Genomic DNA, 22,075 nt, shown 5'->3' on the forward strand with positions numbered 1-22,075 from the left:
CGATGTGTTGTAGGACCTCAGCGGGTCAGGCAGCATCTGTGGAGGGAATGGACAGATGATGCATTGGGTTAGGACTTCTTTAGACTGATTTTACATGTAGGTGGGGGCAGGACTAAACCAGTCAAGTGATAGACACAAAATGCTGGAGTAAACTCAGCAGGTCAGGCAGCATCACTGGAGAAAAGGAATAATTGACGTTCCGGGTCGAAACCCCTCTTGCGACCAGGGTCTGAAGAAGGGCCTCAACCGGAAACATCGCCTATTCCTTTTCTTCAGAGATGCTGCCTGACCCGCTGAGTTACTCCAGCATTTTGTGTCTATCACTTGACTTTGTGTCTTTGGTGTAAACCAGCATCTGCAGTTTCTACACATAAGGCAAGTAAGTGATAGGTGAATACAGGTGAATGTTTTTTTTGCCAGCAGTTTGTTTAAGTCGTTTAGAGCCTGTCAACTGTCTCTTGCTGTTCTAGGTCAGTTTGTGGACAGCTGCACTTATGGGGCTGCCCCCCTTCCCTGGAATATTATAGTGGAAATACCACAAATGTTTCAGAACGACATCAGGAAGGTCCCAGTGCCACACACTTCATCCATTAAGGTATGTTTCCTCTAAACTACATGCTGGAAAAACATATACTCGGTCACCAACTTCACAACTCCCTCATTTTGCCATGGAACGTTCCAATTTCCCCAAAAATGAAGATTGTAACATGTTTGGAGTTGATGTGTTAGACCACCATGACGATAATTTTGGTGCCCTTATCAAATATATCATTGGGAATGCCTGCTTGAAACAGAGGGCTATTGTTGAAGTTGAAATCTAACCATAAATCCAATCTCTTCCATAAATCAAAATACCGAGAGCCTCCTGACTTTGAGAGATGTGGGATAGAGTGAAGAGTAATCATGTTTCTCTTTTCTCAGGGATGTCACGCATGCATGGCGATGGGTAGAAGGGCATGTACCAAATGCACTGCAACTGGACGGGTGAGCAATAAACACCAGCTTCTCAATTATACATCCCCCATTGGGTTAATAGAGTTTCCACCTTACAGCTCCAGCGACCTGGGTTCAATCCCTGCCTCCAATGCTGACGGTGGCGTTTGAACATTTATCCTGTGAGTGGGATTCCTCCGAGTGCTCCAGTATCCACCCCCATCCCAAAGACTTGGTAGCCTGGGAGAATTGGCCACTGTAAATTGCCCCGTTTGTGTCGGTGGGTAGTGGAATCAGAGGGTGGGTGACGGGGAGTGGTGGGCAAGGGCGCTAGTTGAAATGAATGAAATGGGATTGGTATAGCTGATTGCTTAGTAGCCAGCACGAAGGGCCTGTATCCATGCCAGGTGACTTTAAATTTGACAAGACTTTAAGTTGTGGCTTCACTCAGTGGAAGCATGGGTCCTAGATTCCTAAGCGTTAAAACCATACCTGCCACCCATACTCTCATTTGTCCGTGCACTGTGTTTGAATAAGACTTCCTGAGCTTGTATTTGTATGTCTCTGTTCCATGAAGGGGTTTTTCAGATTATCAAATCATAGAAACATTAGGGGCAAAGCATGGAGGCAAAATGATAACCTGCTTAATCCCCTCTCTTGCCTTTCTCACCCCCCCTTTCACCACCTTCGTCCCAGAACATCTTGGAATTTGGTGTCTGGAGCTGAGGGGTATTGGAAGTAGGAATGGAACCAAAGTTGACATTATTGGCGACTGTATTGCAGTACAAAGTTTCCAAAATTCTAGTCCCAAAACTGAAGAGGCATGATTGTACGCCATGCTTGTGTGTGGATGGATGTGCACACACCTTACTGACTCCTCTACCCTTGATGTAACTGTTGGATGCACTGTCTATGGTGGACATCTCCTGTTGGGCCTCCTCTTGCTCCACCACTTCAATGGCATTAAAAATAGTACAGACTCTTGTCAAAGTTATTTCATTAGGCCAGGAAAAGCCTCTGAGAAGTTGCTCCCCTTATTCCACTTCCATATTTTGAATGGACTCAAAACAGACCTGCGGGGGGGAAAAAACAGGAGATGCTCTAACCTGTATGACCTCGTGGGGAAGAGATTGAAAGTTAGAGAAATGGAAGGTTTGGTCTATAAAAGGATAACCTATGGTGCTTCTGTTGCTTGCTTGTCGACATACCAGTAATATACCTTACCATCTGTAGGGGACCTGTGATGGGCAACCGTCTCTTGTTCAGTAAATTGCTGCATTTGAGACTGACACTGTTTTGTGAATGCAGGTGAGATGCCATATGTGCAGCGGTCGTGGATACAGACTTGATGACAGATGCAATCCCTGCCACGGTACTGGGCTTAGAGGGTAAGCATATTTGATCAGATGCGGCGCTGAATCAAGGAGATCGAAACAGTAAATGATGGAAACACTTGGCAAGTCAAGGAAGCTTCTGAGGAAAGAGAAACAGATTTGAAGACCCATCATCGGAATCATATCCATAAAACACAGTATAATCTGCCTCAGTGTGGGGTATTTGAGATAATTGAATTTGGTGTGTGGGGAAGCAGTGCGAGCAACATTAAAAGAATGCCGAGACCAGGAACCATGTTATTTCCCTACGCCACCACCTCCTACCCTATCTCCAGTAGTTTAATAGTCGTACAGCGTGGAAACAGAACCTTCAGCCCAACTTGAACACACCAACCAACATATCCCATTTACACCAGTCCCATCTGCCTGCATTTGGCCCTTATCCCTCTAAACCTGTTCCATCCATTCACTAAATGTTTCCATTGTAGTAGTATCTGCCTCAACTATCTCCTCCGGCAGCTCGTTCCACCACTCTTTGTGTGGAAAAGGTTACCCCTCGGGTTCCTATTAAATCTATCCCCCTCACCGTAATCACATGGCCTCTAGTTCTCAACTTCCCTACTCTGGGCGTCTACCCGATCTATTCCACTCATAATTTTGTTCACCTCTGTAAGATCACCCCTCAACCTCTTGCACTCCAAGGAATAGAGTCCTAGCCTACTCAACCTCTCCTTGTAGCTCAGTCCCTATAGCTCACCATTAGTACATTCATGTTCAAGTAACTAATTCATCACATATCAGTGGTGAATGCTGGGATGTCTTTAATGCAGTGCCCTCGAGCAGCGAAGTGGGTTACTTGTACTCAAAGGGTCTTTCACACTCAGAAACAGAAAACTCTCAATGGTGGTGATTGTATTTGGAAATGAGTTGTGACCTGACCTGAAGAGTTAACGTCAGCCCATGCACGCAAGTAGGACGCTGGCGATATTAATTATTGTTACATTACCTACTCCATTGTGGTTATAGTTCTGGGCAATGCATAACAAGTTGGAGTTATAGGCCTGATGGATGTGCCATGAACCCGTTTTCCCAGCTCTTCAATGAGAGCATTTTTTAATAGACAGTTGTGGGATATTTCTTTTTCCTTTTGAGAATGGGGTCCAATTTACTTTCACTTCAGTTAAAGTTTAAGGCTGTGAAGCTGAATCACCTTCATTAACATTCTTTTAATCACGGTGTGACCTGTGTTGGTGAATGTTGGTGACTATGTTGGTCCTGCCTTAATGTATTTACACAGCATTCACTGGGAAATGAGCAGGTGTTATTGATGGATGCAGTTTAATTGATCCTGGCTTCTTGACTAAAAAGGAAACTGCTGGAAGAACAGTAATTCAGGCAGAATCTGTGGAAGGAAATGGAAGGTAACACTTTTGGGTTGTGACCCTCCATCACACTGGAGTAGAGGGGAGATCTCTTATCTCCTTCGTTTGTCATCTCCTGCCTTGGTTATAATCTTCACCAATCCCTCCCCCACCTGATTCATCTGCCAATGAACCTCTCCTCGCCTAGTTCCAACTACCACAATAGTTCTTTTCCCATCCCTTCCTGTCATCTCGGTTCGAATCCCGCTTGGAGTGCATACTGTCGTTGTGTCCTTGGGCAAGACACTTCACCCACCTTTGCCTGTGTGTGTCCTTGGGCAAGACACTTCACCCACCTTTGCCTGTCTGTATGGAAGTAATTGTGTGAAGCACTTTGGGGTCAATGCAAGTTGACTAAAAATGTGCTATATAAATAAAGACATTATTATTATTATTATTATTATCTCCCTCACCCAGCTATCTCACCTTTCCATCAGTCCAAAGAAGGGTCCAAACCCAAAATGTGATCTATCCATTTCACTCCACAGATGCTGCCTGACTTCCTGAGTTCTCGCAGCAGATTACTATTCACCCAGGATTCCAGCATCTTCAGTCTCTTTTGTCTCCGTTTTGATGCTGGCTCTTGTTGGTCCTCAGCTGTACTTCGTGTTCCGGATGTGGTACAAACCCCTGTGAGACATGTGAACAAAGCGGACAGCTCATGATGCACATCCAGCTAACAGTCAAGTGGTAAGCTCAGCCTTCATAATGTACTGCGCAGTTAGATGGTAATATTGGATGGGAGGCTGGGACACTTACTGCTGTTTCTGCCATGTGGATGCTGTATCTCTCCATACACAGTGCCCAGACCATGATTTGTGACAGAATTGTCCATGTATGCACAATTGTTCAATATATTTTCCCACCATGGCAGTGATAATCATGGTGAGAATTTAGGTAATCGAGGAGATGGGGAGAGGATTGTGGAGAAAAAGGGAATGTGAAAGATGGGAGGTATGGAGAGAGGATTTTGTTGGTGGTATATGTCTGGTGAAATCATCGTGTAGAGTGGGGCTGGGCAATGGTTGCCATAGAAACTCAAGAGATCAAATGGAAGAGTACCACAGCGAGTACAGCCACTGCCCCTTGGCTGCAGAGTCCCAGGTGCAATCCTGATTTCTAATGCTGTCTGTGTGGAGTTTGCATGTTCTCCGTGTAATAGCAAGTGTTTCAGTCTCTTCCCCCCCCCCACCCCCCCTCCCCCACATCCCATAGACGTACGGGTTGGCTGGTTAATTAGCCACTGTAGCTTACCTCTCGAACTTTCATAGAGTAATGCAGCATGAAAACAGGCCCTTTGCCCCAACTCATCCATGCCAACCAAGATGCCCCGATCTAAGCTAGTCCTATTTGGCCCATATCCCTCTAAACCTCTCCTATCCATGTCCAAATGTCTTTTGAATGCCGTTATAGTGCTTGGCACAACTACCTCCTCGGGCAACTTGTATCATATACTGTGTTGGTGAGTGGTAGAATCTCGGGGGAGTTGATGGGAATGAGGATGGAATGAGGCCAGAGGTTGCTGGGAGAGCTGATAAAAGTATATAAACTCTGAGAGGCATAGATAGGATAGACAGTCAGAACCTTTTTCCCAGCGTAGAAAAATCAAATACTAGAGGCATAGCTTTAAGGAGAGAGGGGCAAAGTTTAAAGAAGATGTGTGGGGCGTGGTGGTTGAGGCAGATCAATAGTGGCATTTAAGAATCGTTTAGATAAGCATATGGATACACAGGGAATGGAGGGATATAGTTTGTGTGCAGGTAGATAAGGGATGTTCGTGGCATCGTGTTTGGAACAAACATTGTGGGCTGAAGGGTCTGTTCTTGTGCTGTATAGTTCCACGTTCTATATGCACTTGAAAAACTTTCACCTTTCTAAACATTTTTTATTCTACAATACAATGGAGCCTACACTTTATGTTCTGGCTCCTGTGATTCGGTTTGCAGAATATGCTCATACTTCTCGGCCATTCCTTCTGGGAAGGAAAAAAAAGTTGTGACAACTTAAAACAAAAAAACTCGCTACATTTCTTCAGCAGTTTGCCTTTTGTACACAAACATTGAACCTTGATATGAGTTTAGCATCCCGTCATGGCTTGATGATATACAGGAATAGAACTCTATTGTAATGCAGGCTCGTTTAAGGATAGGATTTATTACTGGGGCATTAAGCACTCCGTGTGTAGTGAGCTTCATTTCAAATCGATTTGTAAAAATGGAGCTTACCCAATTGTGCATCAAAAGAATTTGTGATTTGATTTTTTTCTCTCTTCCTTGATCAGGAAAAATAACGTTAATGAATACGTTGCTGACCGACATATCGGACTTTCTTTAGAACTGTATACGAAAATGGCTGGGCAGAACATCTTTACCGATGAACAGCCCATGGTAAGAAAGAGAATCTCTATACCTATAAAACTCTGATCTTGGCTCTGTGTGTGTGTGTGTGTGTGTGTGTATAATCATAATCATACTGCTCGAAAAAATGACCCCCCCCCCCCCCCCCGCAACGGGTAAGGGACGGGTGTGTTTTGCAGCCAGGAGCGAGGGATTATTGCATTCGGGAATCAGCCCGCACCTCTGACAACGCCCCCCTCGCCCCTCAAACCCTCCCCTCGTCCCACTTTCCCCCCCTCCCCGCTCTCTCTCTGCCCCCCTCACGCTCCCTCTCGCCCCCCTCTCACCCAAACCTTCCCTGCCTCCTTCCCTCTCCCCCTCCCCCTCCCTCTCTGTGTCCCCCTCTGTACCTCTGTGTCCCCCTCTGTGCCTATGTGTCCCTCTCTGTGCCTATGTGTCCCTCTCTGTGCCTCTGTGTCCCTCTCTGTGCCTATGTGTCCCTCTCTGTGCCTCTGTGTCCCTCTCTGTGCCTATGTGCCCCTCTCTGTGCCTCTGTGTCCCTCTCTGTGCCTATGTGTCCCTCTCTGTGCCTATGTGTCCCTCTCTGTGCCTCTGTGTCCCTCTCTGTGCCTATGTGTCCCTCTCTGTGCCTCTGTGTCCCCCTCTGTGCCTCTGTGTCCCCCTCTGTGCCTATGTGTCCCTCTCTGTGCCTCTGTGTCCCCCTCTGTGCCTCTGTGTCCCTCTCTGTGCCTATGTGCCCCCTCTGTGCCTCTGTGTCCCCCTCTGTGCCTATGTGTCCCCCTCTGTGCCTCTGTGTCCCTCTCTGTGCCTATGTGTCCCTCTCTGTGCCTATGTGTCCCTCTCTGTGCCTCTGTGTCCCCCTCTGTGCCTCTGTGTCCCCCTCTGTGCCTATGTGCCCCCCTCTGTGCCTCTGTGTCCCTCTCTGTGCCTCTGTGTCCCCCTCTGTGCCTCTGTGTCCCCCTCTGTGCCTATGTGTCCCCCTCTGTACCTCTGTGTCCCCCTCTGTGCCTATGTGTCCCTCTCTGTGCCTCTGTGTCCCCCTCTGTGCCTCTGTGTCCCCCTCTGTGCCTATGTGCCCCCCTCTGTGCCTATGTGTCCCTCTCTGTGCCTCTGTGTCCCCCTCTGTGCCTCTGTGCCCCCCTCTGTGCCTCTGTGTCCCCCTCTGTGCCTCTGTGCCCCCCTCTGTGCCTATGTGTCCCCCTCTGTACCTCTGTGTCCCCCTCTGTGCCCTTCTCTCTCTATCCCCCTCCATCTCTAGCCGCGTCTGCGAGTTGGGGGCTATGCTTGAGTGGATAGGGCAGGGGATGGGGTAAAAGGAGTGAATGAATAATATTAATATAATATCAATGGGGGATGGTTGGTGTGTGTGTGTGAAGCCGCAGGCCGCCCCCTCCCCCCGCAACCGCGCGTTGAGGGGACGGGATCCAATGGGTCCCACTTGGTCTAGTCTTCTTTAAAACTCTACTTTGAAACAAGGATTGGGTGATCCATGCGTAACAATGCATCAGTTAGTGGGCCTGCGACTGAAGGCCATGGTGGGGGGCAGATCAATGGAGAGACCTTTTGGAACAGCGAAATATGAGGTGCTGTTCCTCCAATTTGAGTTTAGCCTCACTCTGACAGATTGGAGAAACAGCACCTCATATTTCGCTTGTGCAGCCTATTTAATAATAATAATAATGGATGGGATTTATATAGCGCCTTTCTAATACTCAAGGCGCTTTACATCGCATTATTCATTCACTCCTCAGTCACACTCGGTGGTGGTAAGCTACTTCTGTAGCCACAGCTGCCCTGGGGCAGACTGACGGAAGCGTGGCTGCCAATCTGCGCCTACGGCCCCTCCGACCACCACCAATCACTCACACACATTCACACACAGGCAAAGGTGGGTGAAGTATCTTGCCCAAGGACACAACGACAGTATGTACTCCAAGCGGGATTCGAACCGGCTACCTTCCGGTTGCCAGTCGAACACTTAGCCCATTGTGCCATCTGTCGTCCCAATTGTGATTGGGACGACAGATTAAACATTGTGATAGTACCTGCCTCAGCTACTTTCTCCGGCAGCTCATTCCACATATCTACAACCCATTGTGTGTAAAAAGAAAACGTAAAAAATAATCTGTGGATCACAGTGGGCGGCACAGTGGTACAACAGTCGAGTTGCTGCCTTACAGCGCCAGAAACCCAGGTTCAATTCTGACTATGGGTGCTGTCTGTACAAAGTTTGTACCTTCTCTCTGTGTCTGTGTGGGTTTTCTCCAGGTATTCGGTTTTCCTCGCACACTCGAAAGACATACAGGTTTGTAGGTTAATTGGCTTCGGTAAAATTGTAAATAATCCCTAGTGTATAGGATAGTGCTAGTAGTGTACGGGGTGATTGCTGGTCGGTGCTGACTCGGTGGGCCGAAGGGACTGTGTCTGCGCTGTATATCTAAAGTCTAAAATCGCGAGGGGGGGAGACAGATACATTTTTCCTTACCTTTTGACATTGCATATCTCTTTTTTCTTAAGGGGGACTTGGTTTCAAAGCAAAACTGATAGATCATCAAAGTGAATTTGATCATTGTAAAATTGGGTCAAATCTTGAGGGAGTTGAGTTCACAATTGGGTAGTGAATGTGTCCGTGGTAGACTACACATTCTGATTTTGAATTATGTTTCACATTCTGCACTGACATGGTTTTTAATGCATTGTGATTGTGCCATAGGTCAGTCCTATCTTGGCGTTTCCAGAAATTCAGATCAGTCAGGCCTCCCAGAAGATCATCCAGGAGCACCGACAGCAGCTGACAAGAACTTCTCTCATCATCCAGCAGGTGAGTGTCTGGTCAGGACTGGAACCTGCAGTAACTCTTCGCATGTTCGACGGGCACATTTGTTTACAGATCTGAACATGGTATTTGATGGTATTGCCTTTAAAGTTTGACTAAATTGAATTTTCTTTCTTTTCTGGCAGCGTCAAACAATTGAGTTCATTCCCGTCACTCAGGTATACTATGAGTGGAAAGGAAACGAATACCATTACTTCACATGCGGCATTGACAACAAAGTGCATGCTCCGGACTACCCCGCCAAGTGTTGCTGCACCATTCTATAAGCTGTCATTCCATCAACTCTGCTCACCCAAGCTCCATGATGCACCCGTAGCCCAAAGATCCAAAAGCCCTTATCAAACTCTGCACTTTCCTGTTGAGTTAACGCCACTAAAATTGGATCAGCTGTCCCTTATCAAAGGATAAGAAAATGCCAACATTATCACATTGATTACCCACTCGATTGAGTTCTAGATTAGGATTAGTCCTGGTTCAATCCTTGATCAGCCACTGATGGATTGGACACCACAATGAGGTTAGGGTAAAGGGATAGGGAGTGACTGAGATATGGCAGAGGGAGAGACTGACATGGGCAGAGGGAGAGGCTGAGAAACACACATGAACAAAGAGATTGAAAGAGAGACACCAGCAGACAACCCGAGAAACAGGCCCTTTGGCCCAACTGTCTACGCCATTTAAGAGGCCACTCGGTGATTCCTATTTGCCTGCATTCATATCCCTCTAAATCTTTCAATCCAGATACCTGGCCAAATATATTTTAAATGTTGTTACAGTATCCTCCTCAACCAGTTCCTCTGGCAGCTCGTTCCACATACCCACTGCATCTCTGAAATAGTTGCCTCTTAGGTTCCTATTAAATCTTTCTCCTCTCGACTTAAACCTATGTTCTCCAATTTTTTATTCCCCGACCCCAGTAAATCATGCGCTGTGCGTGCCCACTCACTATATTTCACATTTATATTTTTTACATATTTTTTCACCCAAGTAATTTTGGATAATTCTGTATGTTCAGCTTTGCCTGAACACCTGCAACTAACAACGTTTTAACAAAAAAAAAAAAAAACCACGATACCTGCTTTTTAATACGTTTAGAAAATGATCCAACCTTTGAATCTTGCACACGTTTTTAAACACCAGTGGGGCTGCCGAGAAACTAAGTGCTGATATCTTTTCTAACACTGATCAAAAATTTGAGATATAAACCAATGCGGAAATTGTCATAGTTCCGAGATAAACCAAAGGTATTTGGTGGAGAGGAATGGGTGATCATTCTGCTCCTCCAGTTCTGAAACAGTTCAAATGCCATTTTAGAGGCTACTCAGCTAGTCCTGTCTGGAGATTGGCAAGGGACAGCCTGCAGTAATAACTGGGCACAGAGCTGGTCCCGAAATGAATGGACCCGCACTGAGAATAGGCCCTGGCCTTTAGTGATTGTTAACTGTGGCTCATCAGTTGATTTTTGTTGTGATGGAATTTACAACTTTGTAAAATAAGTATGGCCACTATATTATTCAACCATGTTCAACCTGTACTGTTCAAAGGATTTATACCACTAACATTACTGATGGTTTTTTGGGGATATTGGTATCAAAAGACCACTTTAAAGAGTTGACCAGTAAATGTGCTTCTCAGTACATTGATTTTCAATCCTCCTGTACTGTTCAAATTGACTGGGGGTGAAGACTTTTAACGGCCCTACAGGGGGCAATGGTAGGATTGGAAATCAATGTACTGAGAAGCAGATTGACTGGTCAACTCTTTAAAGTAGCCTTTTGATACCAATATCCCCAAAAGATCATCAGTAATAATGTAATTGGTATAAATCCTTTGAGCTTATAAACAGGATTTTATTTACTCCATGTTATCTCGGACACATTATTATAATTGTAGGGGTTCTTTTGTAATTGTAAAGTTGTGGAGAGACGCCATGAATGGGTCAGATTGACTTTATATTTTCTTATATGAGACATTGTTTTTAAACAAACGTTTATTGAGGTGCATCTTTTTAAAGAATTATCACTTTCGTTTCAATTTACCCTGATTTATGTATCTGATAATTGGTGAGAGGGATCAATTTTATTAAAATAGTTTTCTGATATTGTTTCTGACTGTTTCTGGAATCATAATCATCGCTACCATGTTTTTCACATCTCTGGTTTCTGCAGCTTAATCAGCATTCTAATGTAACTTCCCCCATAGCGTCAAAGCATCATACAACACCAGAACAAGCCCTTCAGCCCAACTCACACAACTCAAACAAAAAAACAATAATAATCAGCTTATAGGCTTAACTTGTAGGCTTACTTATGAATACAATAGATGATCAGTCAGTTATCTTGTGCATGTGCACACTTCGATTCTTTTGTGGGAGTCAATCCTATGCAGACGTCATGTGTACAGATAAATCGTGCATCGATTCTTTTCTATTGATTATTTCAAAATTCAAACTTGACACAAACTCACTTTTATGTTCTACTAGACCAAGTGCTGCTCCCCCAACGCACCCGTTCCCTACCCGTAGCCCCCAATCTGCCTAGAGAGGACGCGGGATAGAGGGGAATGTGAATGGAGTTGGGGAGAGAGGGATGGGTTGGAGACTCGGAACCTGGCACCCCTCACCTTTATATTTGCCTGTCTATGTAACGGGGGCTCCGCGATGCGTTCGTGTGCACTGCGGCGAGCACCTGGCCAATGTTGTTTCTAACGGGGAGTCGATCCCGGCGCGACCATCACTCTGTGTTGCGCGGAACAGGAAGCGGGAGAGGCGTTGGTCATGTATGCGGGGCTGGACGGCTGGTTGCGAGGAGTTGACGTTCTGAGCTGTAAACAATGGAGCCACAGCAAACACAACCGTACTGTAAGTTTGGGGTGGCGCCTTGATAAATGTGCAATTTGGGTCGGGAAGCGTGTGGGATGATTGGGACTGTTCGGGAGGAGCAGGCGGGTGGGGAAGTAATGGCAGCGCCGTAGGGACAAGGCACAGCGGGATGGGGGGCTGGAAGAGGGAGGCAGCGGTGCTTCGGGTCGAGACCCTTCTTTAGACCGATCAATTGGCAGAGGGCTGCGGTACCAGCCCGGGGACGAGCGGGTCAGGGTATCTGCCCTGCCCTGCCCCTAGGGTATGAATACAACGGGAATATCGTGGCTATGAACTAAATGAAACATAAACTTCCCTTATACACACATAATGCCGGAGTAACTCAGAGGTTCAGGCAGCATCGATGATGCCTGTTGCGCTGAGTTACTCCAGCATTTTGCGTCTATCTTCGATTTAAACCAGCATCTGCAGTTCCTTGCTTAAACTTCCCTTATTTCTGTGTCTCCCTCTCCCGCTGAGTCTGAAGAAGGGTCTCGACCCGAAATGTCACCAAAATACAAATCTTCACAACCTTCAAAGGTGGGTGAGGGGGGGGGGGGGGGCTATTCCAGTGAAGACACGGTAGCTGGTTAGTTTAGCCTCACTGCCTCTCCGAAGTTCGATGCTGATATCGGGGTGATGTCTGTGTGGAGTTTGCACCTTCTCCCTGTAACTGTGTGTGTGTGTGTTTCCCCGGGCGCTCCAGTTTCCTCCCACATCCCGAAGGCGTTGGGTTAATTGGTTAAGAAGGAACTGCAGATGCTGGAAAATCGAAGGTAGACAGTCTGAAGAAGGGTTTTCCTTCACTCCATAGATGCTGCTGCACCCGCTGAGTTTCTCTACCTTGGGGTAATTGGTTGCTGTATTCATGGAACCTGGAGTCAGCACTCCCATTTGCACCCTTAATTTTCTGACCCACAGACCAAAATCAGTGAGAATAGGTGATAAATCGTCTTCTGCAATCATTCTCAACACTGGTGCGCCACAATGATGTGGTCTCAGCCCGCTTCTACACTCCTTGTATACTCATGACTGCAGCCAAATAACAATCCAACGCAATCTACAAGTTCACAGACTGCACGGTCCAGATCATAGTTCAAGTTCAAGTGAATTTTTTGTCATGTGTCCCTGTATAGGACAATGAAATTCTTGCTTTGCTTCAGCACACAGGACATAGTGGGCATTTACTACAAAACAGATAAGTGTGTCCATATACCATAATATAAATATATACACACATGAATAAATAAACTGATAAAGTGCAAATAACAGATAATGGTTATTAATAATCAGAGTTTTGTCCGAGCCAAGTTTAATAGCCTGATGGCTGTGGGGAAGTAGCTATTCCTGAACCTGGTTGTTGCAGTCTTCAGGCTCCTGTACCTTCTACCTGAAGGTAGCAGGGAGATGAGTGTGTGGCCAGGATGGTGTGGGTCTTTGATGATACTGCCAGCCTTTTTGAGGCAGCGACTGCGATAAATCCCTCGATGGAAGGAAAGTCAGAGCTGATGATGGACTGGGCAGTGTTTACTACTTTTTGTAGTCTTTTCCTCTCCAGGGCGCTCAAATTGCCGAACCAAGCCACGATGCAACCGGTCAGCATGCTCTCTACTGTGCACCTGTAGAAGTTGGATATCAAATAATGTCGAGACCAGTACAGGAAAGAGATTGAGAAGGTTGTAACTGCAAAGACAGCATCCTCTCCCTTAATGTCAACAAGACAAAGGAGATTGTGATTGACTTCAGGAAGCGAAGCAGGGCATACATTGATGGTGCCGATGTAGAGATATGGTCGAAAGCTTTAAGTTCTTAGGAATAAATATCACCAGCAATTTGTCCTGGACCAGCCACAGCGAGCTTTGGCCATGAAAGCAAACCAAAGTCTCTACTCCCTTAGAAGGCTTAGGATGTCAGCATGTCCCCAACAACCCTCATCAACTCCTATAGATGAGTCGTAGAAAGCATATTATCAGGATGCATCACAGCCTGGTTTAGGAACAGCTCCATCAGAGACCGCAAGAAATTGCAGACATAGCCCAGACCCTCACGTAATCCAACCTGCCTTCTATTGAATTCATCAACACTTCAAGCTGCATAGGCAAGTCCACCAGCATGATCAAGGACCAGTCTCATGCCGGTCACTCCCTCTTCTTCTCCTCTCCTCTCCTCTGTTCTTCCCAGCAGTTATCAGGCAACGGCCTCGCATCAGCTAGAATGCTGTCCTGACCTCCCATCTACCTCATTGGAGACCTTTGAACTACCTTTAATCAGACTTTATCTTACACTAAACGGGTGAACATAGAGGAAGATGACTGAACTTTTATTGCCTTCCCTCACAGTGGGGAACATTGATTCCGCTGTTCATGTTAAATCCTATCGTGTGTTGTCTTCTTGTTATTTGTATGGCTGTATGGCAACCCAAATCTCACTGTGCCCAATTGGTACAGTGACAATAAATGTAAACTTGAACTTGAACTTTCATCTGTGCATTGTGGACGACTTGATTGTAATCCTGTATAGTCTTTTCTCTAACTGGATAGCATGCAAACAAAAGCTTTTCACCACACCTTGGTACATGTGACAATAATAAACAGAACTAAACTAAACTAGTTCTCTGGAAAGGGGAATTGATTGTTCCACATTCCATGGAGATGTAGCGATACGGTGAATCTGTAAGAAAGCATCATCATTGGAACTCCTGTAAAAGGCAGTGATGGGGAGATCTACTTGTAAAGAATTATTGATCATGGAAACTGAAAAGGGAGTGTTCTCTTAAATCTCTTCTAGTATCAATCTAGAAGTTTAAAAAAAACATCCAATTGTGCATTTGTGCCTTGCAGAATGTTTGAATTCTCCTCAGCCAGACTCTCACATGTGTTTCGAGTTAATGCTGACCATCTGGCTCACGTCAATAAGGAGCTCAACCATCTCCAATCATTGTTCAGCTTCAGTGCAAAACAGCAATAATCACTACCAGGCCCCGAGCCTGAAGCAGCAGCTTGTGTTTCCCTGCAGCTTGGTATGCTAGTTAACTTGGATCACAAGCTGAAAGTAAACAAACCTTAAACACAAAACTGAAAAACAAAGCAACGGCAATATTAAGGCGATTGGTTTATTTTAAACCAAAATGAGATAGATGGATGAATACCTGCTGAGGACTAGAGAAGATACAGAAATAATGTATTCGAGTACCCGTGTACGTTACCTGGGGTGCTAATGGGATCAGTGCTCAGTCATTATATATTGACGCATTACCCACAGCACCTCTGTGTTGGGAAATGGTGAAAATCTGACAATAAATCACCATGTAGAGGGGTTGTCTGTGTGTGCTTTTCTTTTTTCCTGTCCAGATCCTCAACATCTTGTCAACAAGGGTTCCCTAAACTTGCCAGCCTTGCTCTTCACCTTAATAGGAATAGGCTGGCCATGTACTTTTGCAAACTTACTTTTCGAAGCCTGCCACATGCCAGCCATCCCTTCCTGCCAACAATTAACCTCTCTGCAAGTTCCTGCCTAATGTCTACAAAAACACCCTGCCCAAATTTAGGTCCTCTCCATATCTACTTTAAACTAATAGAATTATGGTCACTGGTCCAAAAGTGCTCCCCCTCTGACACTTCAGTCACTTGTCCAACCTCATTCTCTAAAAATAGGTCCAGTGTTGCGCCCTCTCGAGTAGGGGTCGCTGTTTATCGATTTAAAGAAGATTTTATGGACACATTTAATACCTCTCACCCCGTCCAAGCTCTTTACACTATGAGAGACCCAGTCAAGGAGGGATGGCAGTTTACACTAACAGGAGGTGATGAGTGAGAGCCACAAAACACGGGAGTAACTCAGCGGGTCAGGCAGCCTCTCTGGATAGAAAGAATGGGTGGTGTTTTGGGACTGAAGAAGGGTCTCGACCCGAAACGTCACCCATTCCTTCTATCCAGAGATGCTGCCTGACCTGCTGAGTGACTCCAGCATCTTGTGTCTATCTTCGGTGTAAACCAGCATCTGCAGTTCCTTCCTCCACAGGTGAAGAGAGAGACCGGACACTCCAACTGTACATGGAGCTGGTGCTACCAATCCCCGGAAATGGCTACACCCATCGGGCCTGTCAGGGTGAAGCTCCAGCCCGCACATCTTACCGCTGAGCAGCTGCCAACCCACCCTGACCCACTCTCGCAATTAGCCTGGACTGAGTGGACATGCTTAATAAAGTAACAGGTAGTGTGTACCTGTGAGAATTCAGACCAGAGGACCAAGAGCAGTAACAGATCTGAGCTTACCAATGTCGTCGTTCTAAATTTTCCATTTTAATTTTGTCATTTTTGAGGCACAATGCTTTAAATCTTTTCCCTTTCCCTTTTAATGGCTAGTTCTGAATTACTACAATATTCTACTATTGTTTGGTGGTTATAGTTCCTGTTGTGGGACTGGTAAACTTCCCACTTGCAAAGTACCGATTTATCATTGTTTTCCATGTGAAATGTCAGAACTAATCAAGTTCGGACTTGCTTTACGAACTCTATAGATGATGGAAAGAGATTATATTGATCGTGGGGAAAAATACCAGTGCAAGTTTAAGGGGACGATTTTCATCAATCATTTAAAAAAAAAAATTTAAAAACTTTAATCGTTTAAAATGTTTGTAAGAAGCACTGAAAGTCTTTATGCAGGCTTTGTCTCCTTTACTAGAGTCTTTTCCTCTCTCTGTCCATCAACTTTAGATTTACTACCGGTCCTGCTGTCCAAATGCTGCCTTGATTTTAAGAGCCGTGACTCTCACCTCCCCTCTAGAATCAACTGTTTTATCCATGGTTGTGATGAGGTGTGGAGCTGAGTGATTATGGGGAGGAAGTGAGACTTGATGCATCTTCTCTCACTGTGCTGATCATTGAGAGTAGGCCGATGTGTAATTAGCCAGATTGGGTTGTTTCTGCTTGTTGTAAACAGGACATGCCTGCAATATTCTCCACATTGTCGCATGGAATGCCAGTGCTGTATCTGTACAGGAATAAGCTACGTAATGGTGAGACTACTCCCACGCCTTTAATGCTTCAGCCAGGATGTCGTCTACTCCCATTTTCTTTTACTGTGATAATAAATACTAAATACCAGGGAACAATTGCGGTCGTTTTGTGCTCATTGTTGCTAATTATTTTTAAATTAAGGGTTAAATTCTACAGCTGCTATGGTATGATGTAAACTGTAGACTCGGGGTTCTCCATCCAGGCCTCTCAAGTATAGCCTCTCAATTATTCATCAATTCCCTTTTACTTAGATGTCAGGTAGTCGTTCTTCCACTGCTTCTGCAATGATGCTGCTTTTTGAATGCATGGGCTATGGTTATATCCAATCTCCAAAGAACAGGTTTGTTTTTGACATAAATGATTACCTTTATGGTAATCATTACTAATATTTCTATCTATTGCAGATTATTTAATTAAAGGATTTGTTACAGTGCAATCTAAATTTTTATCTCCGGATCATTGGTCCACTGGCCTAGATCATCATGAATAAAACTAGAAAATGTTTGCCACACTCAGCAGATCAGACAATATCTGTGGAGGTCAGAGTTCTCAGACGTTAAGTTTCTTCACAGGTGAAGAATCTCAGTCGTGAAATATTAACTGCTTGTCTTTCCATTGATGCTGCCTGACCTGCTAAGGTTTCCAGTATTTTCTGTTTTTAGTTCAGATTCCCAGTGCGTGCAGGGTTTTATTTGATTGATTGACCCTTGATTATCAGTCCAGTATAGAGTTTGTGGTAAATGTTCCTCTGTCATCTTCGTCACAATCACTGTATGTATTGGTGCTGAATCCTCCCATGAGATCCCTCATATCTGCAGATACAGATGGAAGAATGCTTTGGACACCTTCGCAGAGGATTAGTGTGAGCACTGGCTCCTCTTTCCAAATGGAGATGGCATCAGATTGGATGGCACCAGTACGAATTCAGAGTCTTGGACTATAGGCACTGGTAATTATGCAGGAAGGAACTGAAGATGCTGGTTTACATCGAAAATAGACACAAAATACTGGAGTAACTGGAGTCAGGTAGCATCGCTGGAGAAAAGGAATAGGTCACTTTTTGGTCGAGACCCTTCTTCAGTCTGGAGAAAAGGAATAGGTGACATTTTGGTTTGAGACCCTTCTTCAGACTGAGGGACTCAGTCGTCCAAAACGTCACCTATTCCTTTTCTCCAGAGATGCTGCCTGTATTTTACTCCAGTATTTTATGTATTTCTTAGGCACCATTAATTAGTTCCCTTGGAACTATCCCAATACTTTAAATGGCAGTGGCTGAGTGAAAGTAGGGGTAGTGTGATTGGTTGTCCACCAGCAGGATCGAAGAGTATCTCCATTCCCTGTTATATTGCATTTTGAACAGGTTCCCGAGTGTAAGATGCTCTGTTTAAATTGGCTGCCTCATCACACACCATATCAAGCATGATTTGGAACGTACAACTTCATTGACTTTAAGATAAAGTTGATCTACTCTTCACAGATGGAGCATCTGGAGATCTTCCAATGGTTTCTGTGGGTCAAACTGTACCACCGGCAAACATGCTGGATAAACTGGCTGGCTACGAATCTATAGACGCAGGTGGAGGTAAGTGAGCAGCAGCTGTTGAAGCGTGAATGGAGATCAGTTATGTGCTGTAATGTAAGCCTGGAGTATTGTATCAATTCACATCCACAGGGTTTCTCTGTACTGACAAACTCAGCTGGCACACTCGAGACTTTGGTGCCAGACTGGCAGAGTTGCTAGATTATTGAGTGTTATTTATACACCAACACACTACTCATTCACATTTTTTTTTAAGATGTAACATGATGCCATAATATTTTTTCCAGTTAGGTTGGAAAGTTTAGAGGGAGCACAAGACATTAACCGCTGGTAAGTTTAGAGGGAATCTGGGGAAACAAAATAGAGGGTGTTAAAGGGAAGAGTAGGCACAACAAACTTCAGATCGTAGTTTACAAAAGGACACAAAGTGCTGGTGTGAGTCAGTGGATCAAACAGCATTTCCAGAGAAATTGTAAACTTTCCCTTGCAACAGCTGGAGATGTAACACTTGTCGTTATATACCCAGGGATCCAGTGGTCCTTCCAGGTGAGACAGTCCTTCTTCTCAAACCTCATCCACTACATTTGGTGCTCACGATGTGACCTCCTTTCCATCGGCGAGACCAGATGTAGACTAGGTCACCATTTACCAATCTCATGCGCACGGTCTGTCAAGGCCTGCTGGATCTCCCGGTTGCTACCTATTTTAACTCCCCTTCCCATTCTCATACTGACATTTCTGTCCTGGGCCTCCTCCATAGGCAGAATGAGGTCAAACACAAACTGAAGGAAAATCACCTCATATTCCACAGGCAGCTTACAACCTAAGGGTACGAACATTGAATTCTCCAATTTTAGGTAACTAACGACAAAGACCCTTCTTGCCCCTCACCCTCTCTTCCCTGTGCCCTGCCCGTATGTGCTCTCATTTTTCCCTTTCTCCTTCCCCTATGTCTCTTTGTGTGAGTCCATGGAATTCTCTGCCTCAGAGGGCGGTGGAGGCCGGTTTTCTGGATACTTTCAAGAGGGAGTTAGATAGGGCTCTTAAATATAGCAGAGTCAGGGGATATGGGGAGAAGGCAGGAACGGGGTACTGATTGGGGATGATCAGCCATGATCACATTGAATGGCGGTGCTGGCTCGAAGGGCCGAATGACCTACTCCTGCACCTATTGTCTATTGTCTTTCCACCTATATTCCTTCCTCTGACTTCATATTTATCACAACCCCCCCCCCCCCTCCCCTCCCCCATCCCTCGCCTGTATAGTGTCCTGGTGGTGTGTTAAAGGGAACGTTGGATCTGGGTTCCCGGAAAATTAAAGGATATGTGGGAATTGGGGCCCTGTAGTGTTACAGAAATTGTGGGAACTGGAGCCCCCGGTTAAACTGGATGCAGGACCTGTAGGAAATTTATGGAAATTTCCCTTTATGGAAATTGAATGGACCACATCCATTAGTTGCCCCTTTTCCACTCTATTAGACACTTCATGCAAGACCTGCAACACATTAGTCAAATGACTTTCCTGATTATGAGATGAGAGAGTCCTGGGATGTGATTTATAAAGTCAACACCTGATTAATTGTCGTAGTATAGCAGAGAAACGGGCCCTTCAGCCCAACTTGTCCATGCCAACCAAGATCTACATCTGTGCTCATCCCATCTACCCGCATTTGACCCATATCCCTCTAAACCTTCCCTTCCCTATCCAGAGATCTCACTCCATTAAATTGTTGCCTAGCAATTAATTAACATCTTGCAACATCATTGCAATCGATCCCTGCCCAGCATAAAAATGAAACATTGTACACTGCTCTAAACAAAACAGAAACAAATTCTCACTTCTTTTAAAGAGAAGTCCAAAGGACACCACCATTAGTAAAAAGAAGAAGGAAGATCTGAGGTAGGGTTCCGATCCAAATCATCATCTGTCTCTTCCTTTTACAAATGCTGCCCAACCTGCCGAGTTACTCCAGAAGCTTGATTTTTTTAAACTGTCGTTGGTCTTCTCTGAGAAAGGCTTTTCTTTGAGAAAGCTTTGGATGAGACATTTCCTCTGGTCCATATTATGTGTTTTTGACAGTGAAGGGTAAATCCATGAATCAATGTGAACAGGAATCTCGTTTCATTGCAAACAAAGTTCTGAAATGATTCATCAGGGCTTTCTCAGAGTAGTTTTACTTTAACATTGCCTGCATGTTCACTGAATGTAAAGTTAGCAAGTGGTGATATAATTTAAAAGTGGAAATGTTCCTCTTTTTCTCAGAGGAAAGATATCTACCTCCCCCGGTTCAACCACCATACAACGCAGAGGGTGGCCAACCACAGCCTAACCAGCAATGGAGGTGAGATCTGTACATCTATGTAACTAAAGGCAGACAATGCTTGCAATACGTAGCAAGTCAGACAGCAGGTATGCAGATGGAAACACAGCCAATGGGGCAAAGTTTCCTCATTGCAGCACATATGACAGTTCTACCCGCATTTGTTCACCAATGTGCTGGGTAGAGGACCTTGTCAAAACCATCCTAGGAGTGCACCTGTCACTTTATCTGGGAGAAGCCCAAAGTTGCACTGGTCTGCGTTGAAGAGCTGGAAGCCACCTTAATGCAGCAGCATTAGGATTACGCTGGAAACTGGTTGGTCCAAGGTCACTGAGCCAGCGGAAGATCATCCTCAGCAGTTCAGGTCAATCAGAGTGTATTTGTGCTTTACAGGTAGCTCACATAGAATTTGCAGACTAAACCTAAATGGGTTACATAGGTATGTCCTACCCAAGCCTTCCCCTCTCACTTTCATTAGTATATCCTTCCACAACAGGCCACCTTTCATTGAGAAGGATGATTGAGAATTCATTGAGAATCTCATTGATTCACTTCAACCACGTCAAGGGGCAAGGCCAGCATCTTTTGGCTGCTGTTAATTACTCTTGAGAAGTTGCTGGTGAACCTTCTGTTGAAGATACTCCCGTGGTCCCTACATCTGACCTTGTGATAAAGAGATCATTAATGAACCAGCTAAAGATGGTTGGGCCTAGCACACCGAGAAGCCACTGCAGTGATGACCTGGGCTGTGATGATTGACCTCCACAAGCACAAACATTTTTCTTTGTACACACTCTGACTACAGGAGTGTTTCCCTATGACGCTCATTGACTTCAGTTTCATCAGGGCTCCATCGTGCTGCACCCACTTAAATGCTAGAAAGATGTCACGAGCAATAATTTTGTATGGTTACTGGGACCAAGGTTCTCGAGCGGAATGCTATGGAGTTGCCCTGATGAGATTCAAACTAGGTTTCAGTGAGCAGGACCTTAGTGAATAAGTGTTGCTAGATAGTACCGCCAATGGTGCCTTCCACGACATTATATACAGATTGGACAGTAACCTGCCACATTTCATGCTGAAGGTCTACCAAACGTTTTGTGTGACCATCAAGATATGGGCATCAGCTGATCTTACATTGAACTGCATGAAAGCCCTTAGAACAAACTATTGGCTGTGGTTTTTATCAAAAGGGAAAATCCAGACCTACCTTTCTTTCCTATTTTCACTTTCAATGGTGCGCCTTCCTCACAAGAACTGTTTTAGTTTTACTTCTACTATTATCATACTATTTGTAAGGGGTTTAAAAATAAAATATCTTGTGAGGATGCTCCTATGTTCCTTTGTACAGGAGTGTAACAGAAATGCTTCATTTGACTTTTTTTTTAAATTTCCCATTAAACTCCACTCTATTTTAAACCCCACTCTATTGCATGTTGTCCGTATGTTCCCACT

General features: G+C 45.0%; 2 protein-coding genes across 3 annotated transcripts in view; both read left to right on the forward strand.

The window, feature by feature from the left end:
• LOC116983159 (protein SSUH2 homolog) overlaps window positions 1-9,613 on the forward strand; it is a 35,483-nt gene extending 25,870 nt beyond the window's left edge. The window contains exons 7-13 of the mRNA XM_033036780.1: window positions 471-595; window positions 922-984; window positions 2,242-2,321; window positions 4,286-4,378; window positions 5,970-6,075; window positions 8,759-8,866; window positions 9,007-9,613. Coding sequence (XP_032892671.1) covers window positions 471-595; window positions 922-984; window positions 2,242-2,321; window positions 4,286-4,378; window positions 5,970-6,075; window positions 8,759-8,866; window positions 9,007-9,147 — 716 coding nt within the window. The 3' untranslated portion in view covers window positions 9,148-9,613. The remainder of the gene's footprint in view (window positions 1-470; window positions 596-921; window positions 985-2,241; window positions 2,322-4,285; window positions 4,379-5,969; window positions 6,076-8,758; window positions 8,867-9,006) is intronic.
• Window positions 9,614-11,431: 1,818 nt separating this feature from the next.
• The window catches only part of LOC116983160 (protein SSUH2 homolog), a 28,206-nt gene continuing 17,562 nt past the window's right edge, over window positions 11,432-22,075 (forward strand). Inside the window, exons 1-3 of one of the 2 annotated variants that reach the window (XM_033036781.1) lie at window positions 11,432-11,741; window positions 18,237-18,341; window positions 20,563-20,641. In XM_033036781.1, coding sequence (XP_032892672.1) covers window positions 11,714-11,741; window positions 18,237-18,341; window positions 20,563-20,641 — 212 coding nt within the window. In that variant the 5' untranslated portion in view covers window positions 11,432-11,713. The remainder of the gene's footprint in view (window positions 11,742-18,236; window positions 18,342-20,562; window positions 20,642-22,075) is intronic. The other variant, XM_033036782.1, reaches the window with a different exon arrangement.

The sequence above is a fragment of the Amblyraja radiata genome, chromosome 18, assembly GCF_010909765.2.
Source record: "Amblyraja radiata isolate CabotCenter1 chromosome 18, sAmbRad1.1.pri, whole genome shotgun sequence".
Lineage (NCBI taxonomy): Eukaryota > Metazoa > Chordata > Chondrichthyes > Rajiformes > Rajidae > Amblyraja > Amblyraja radiata.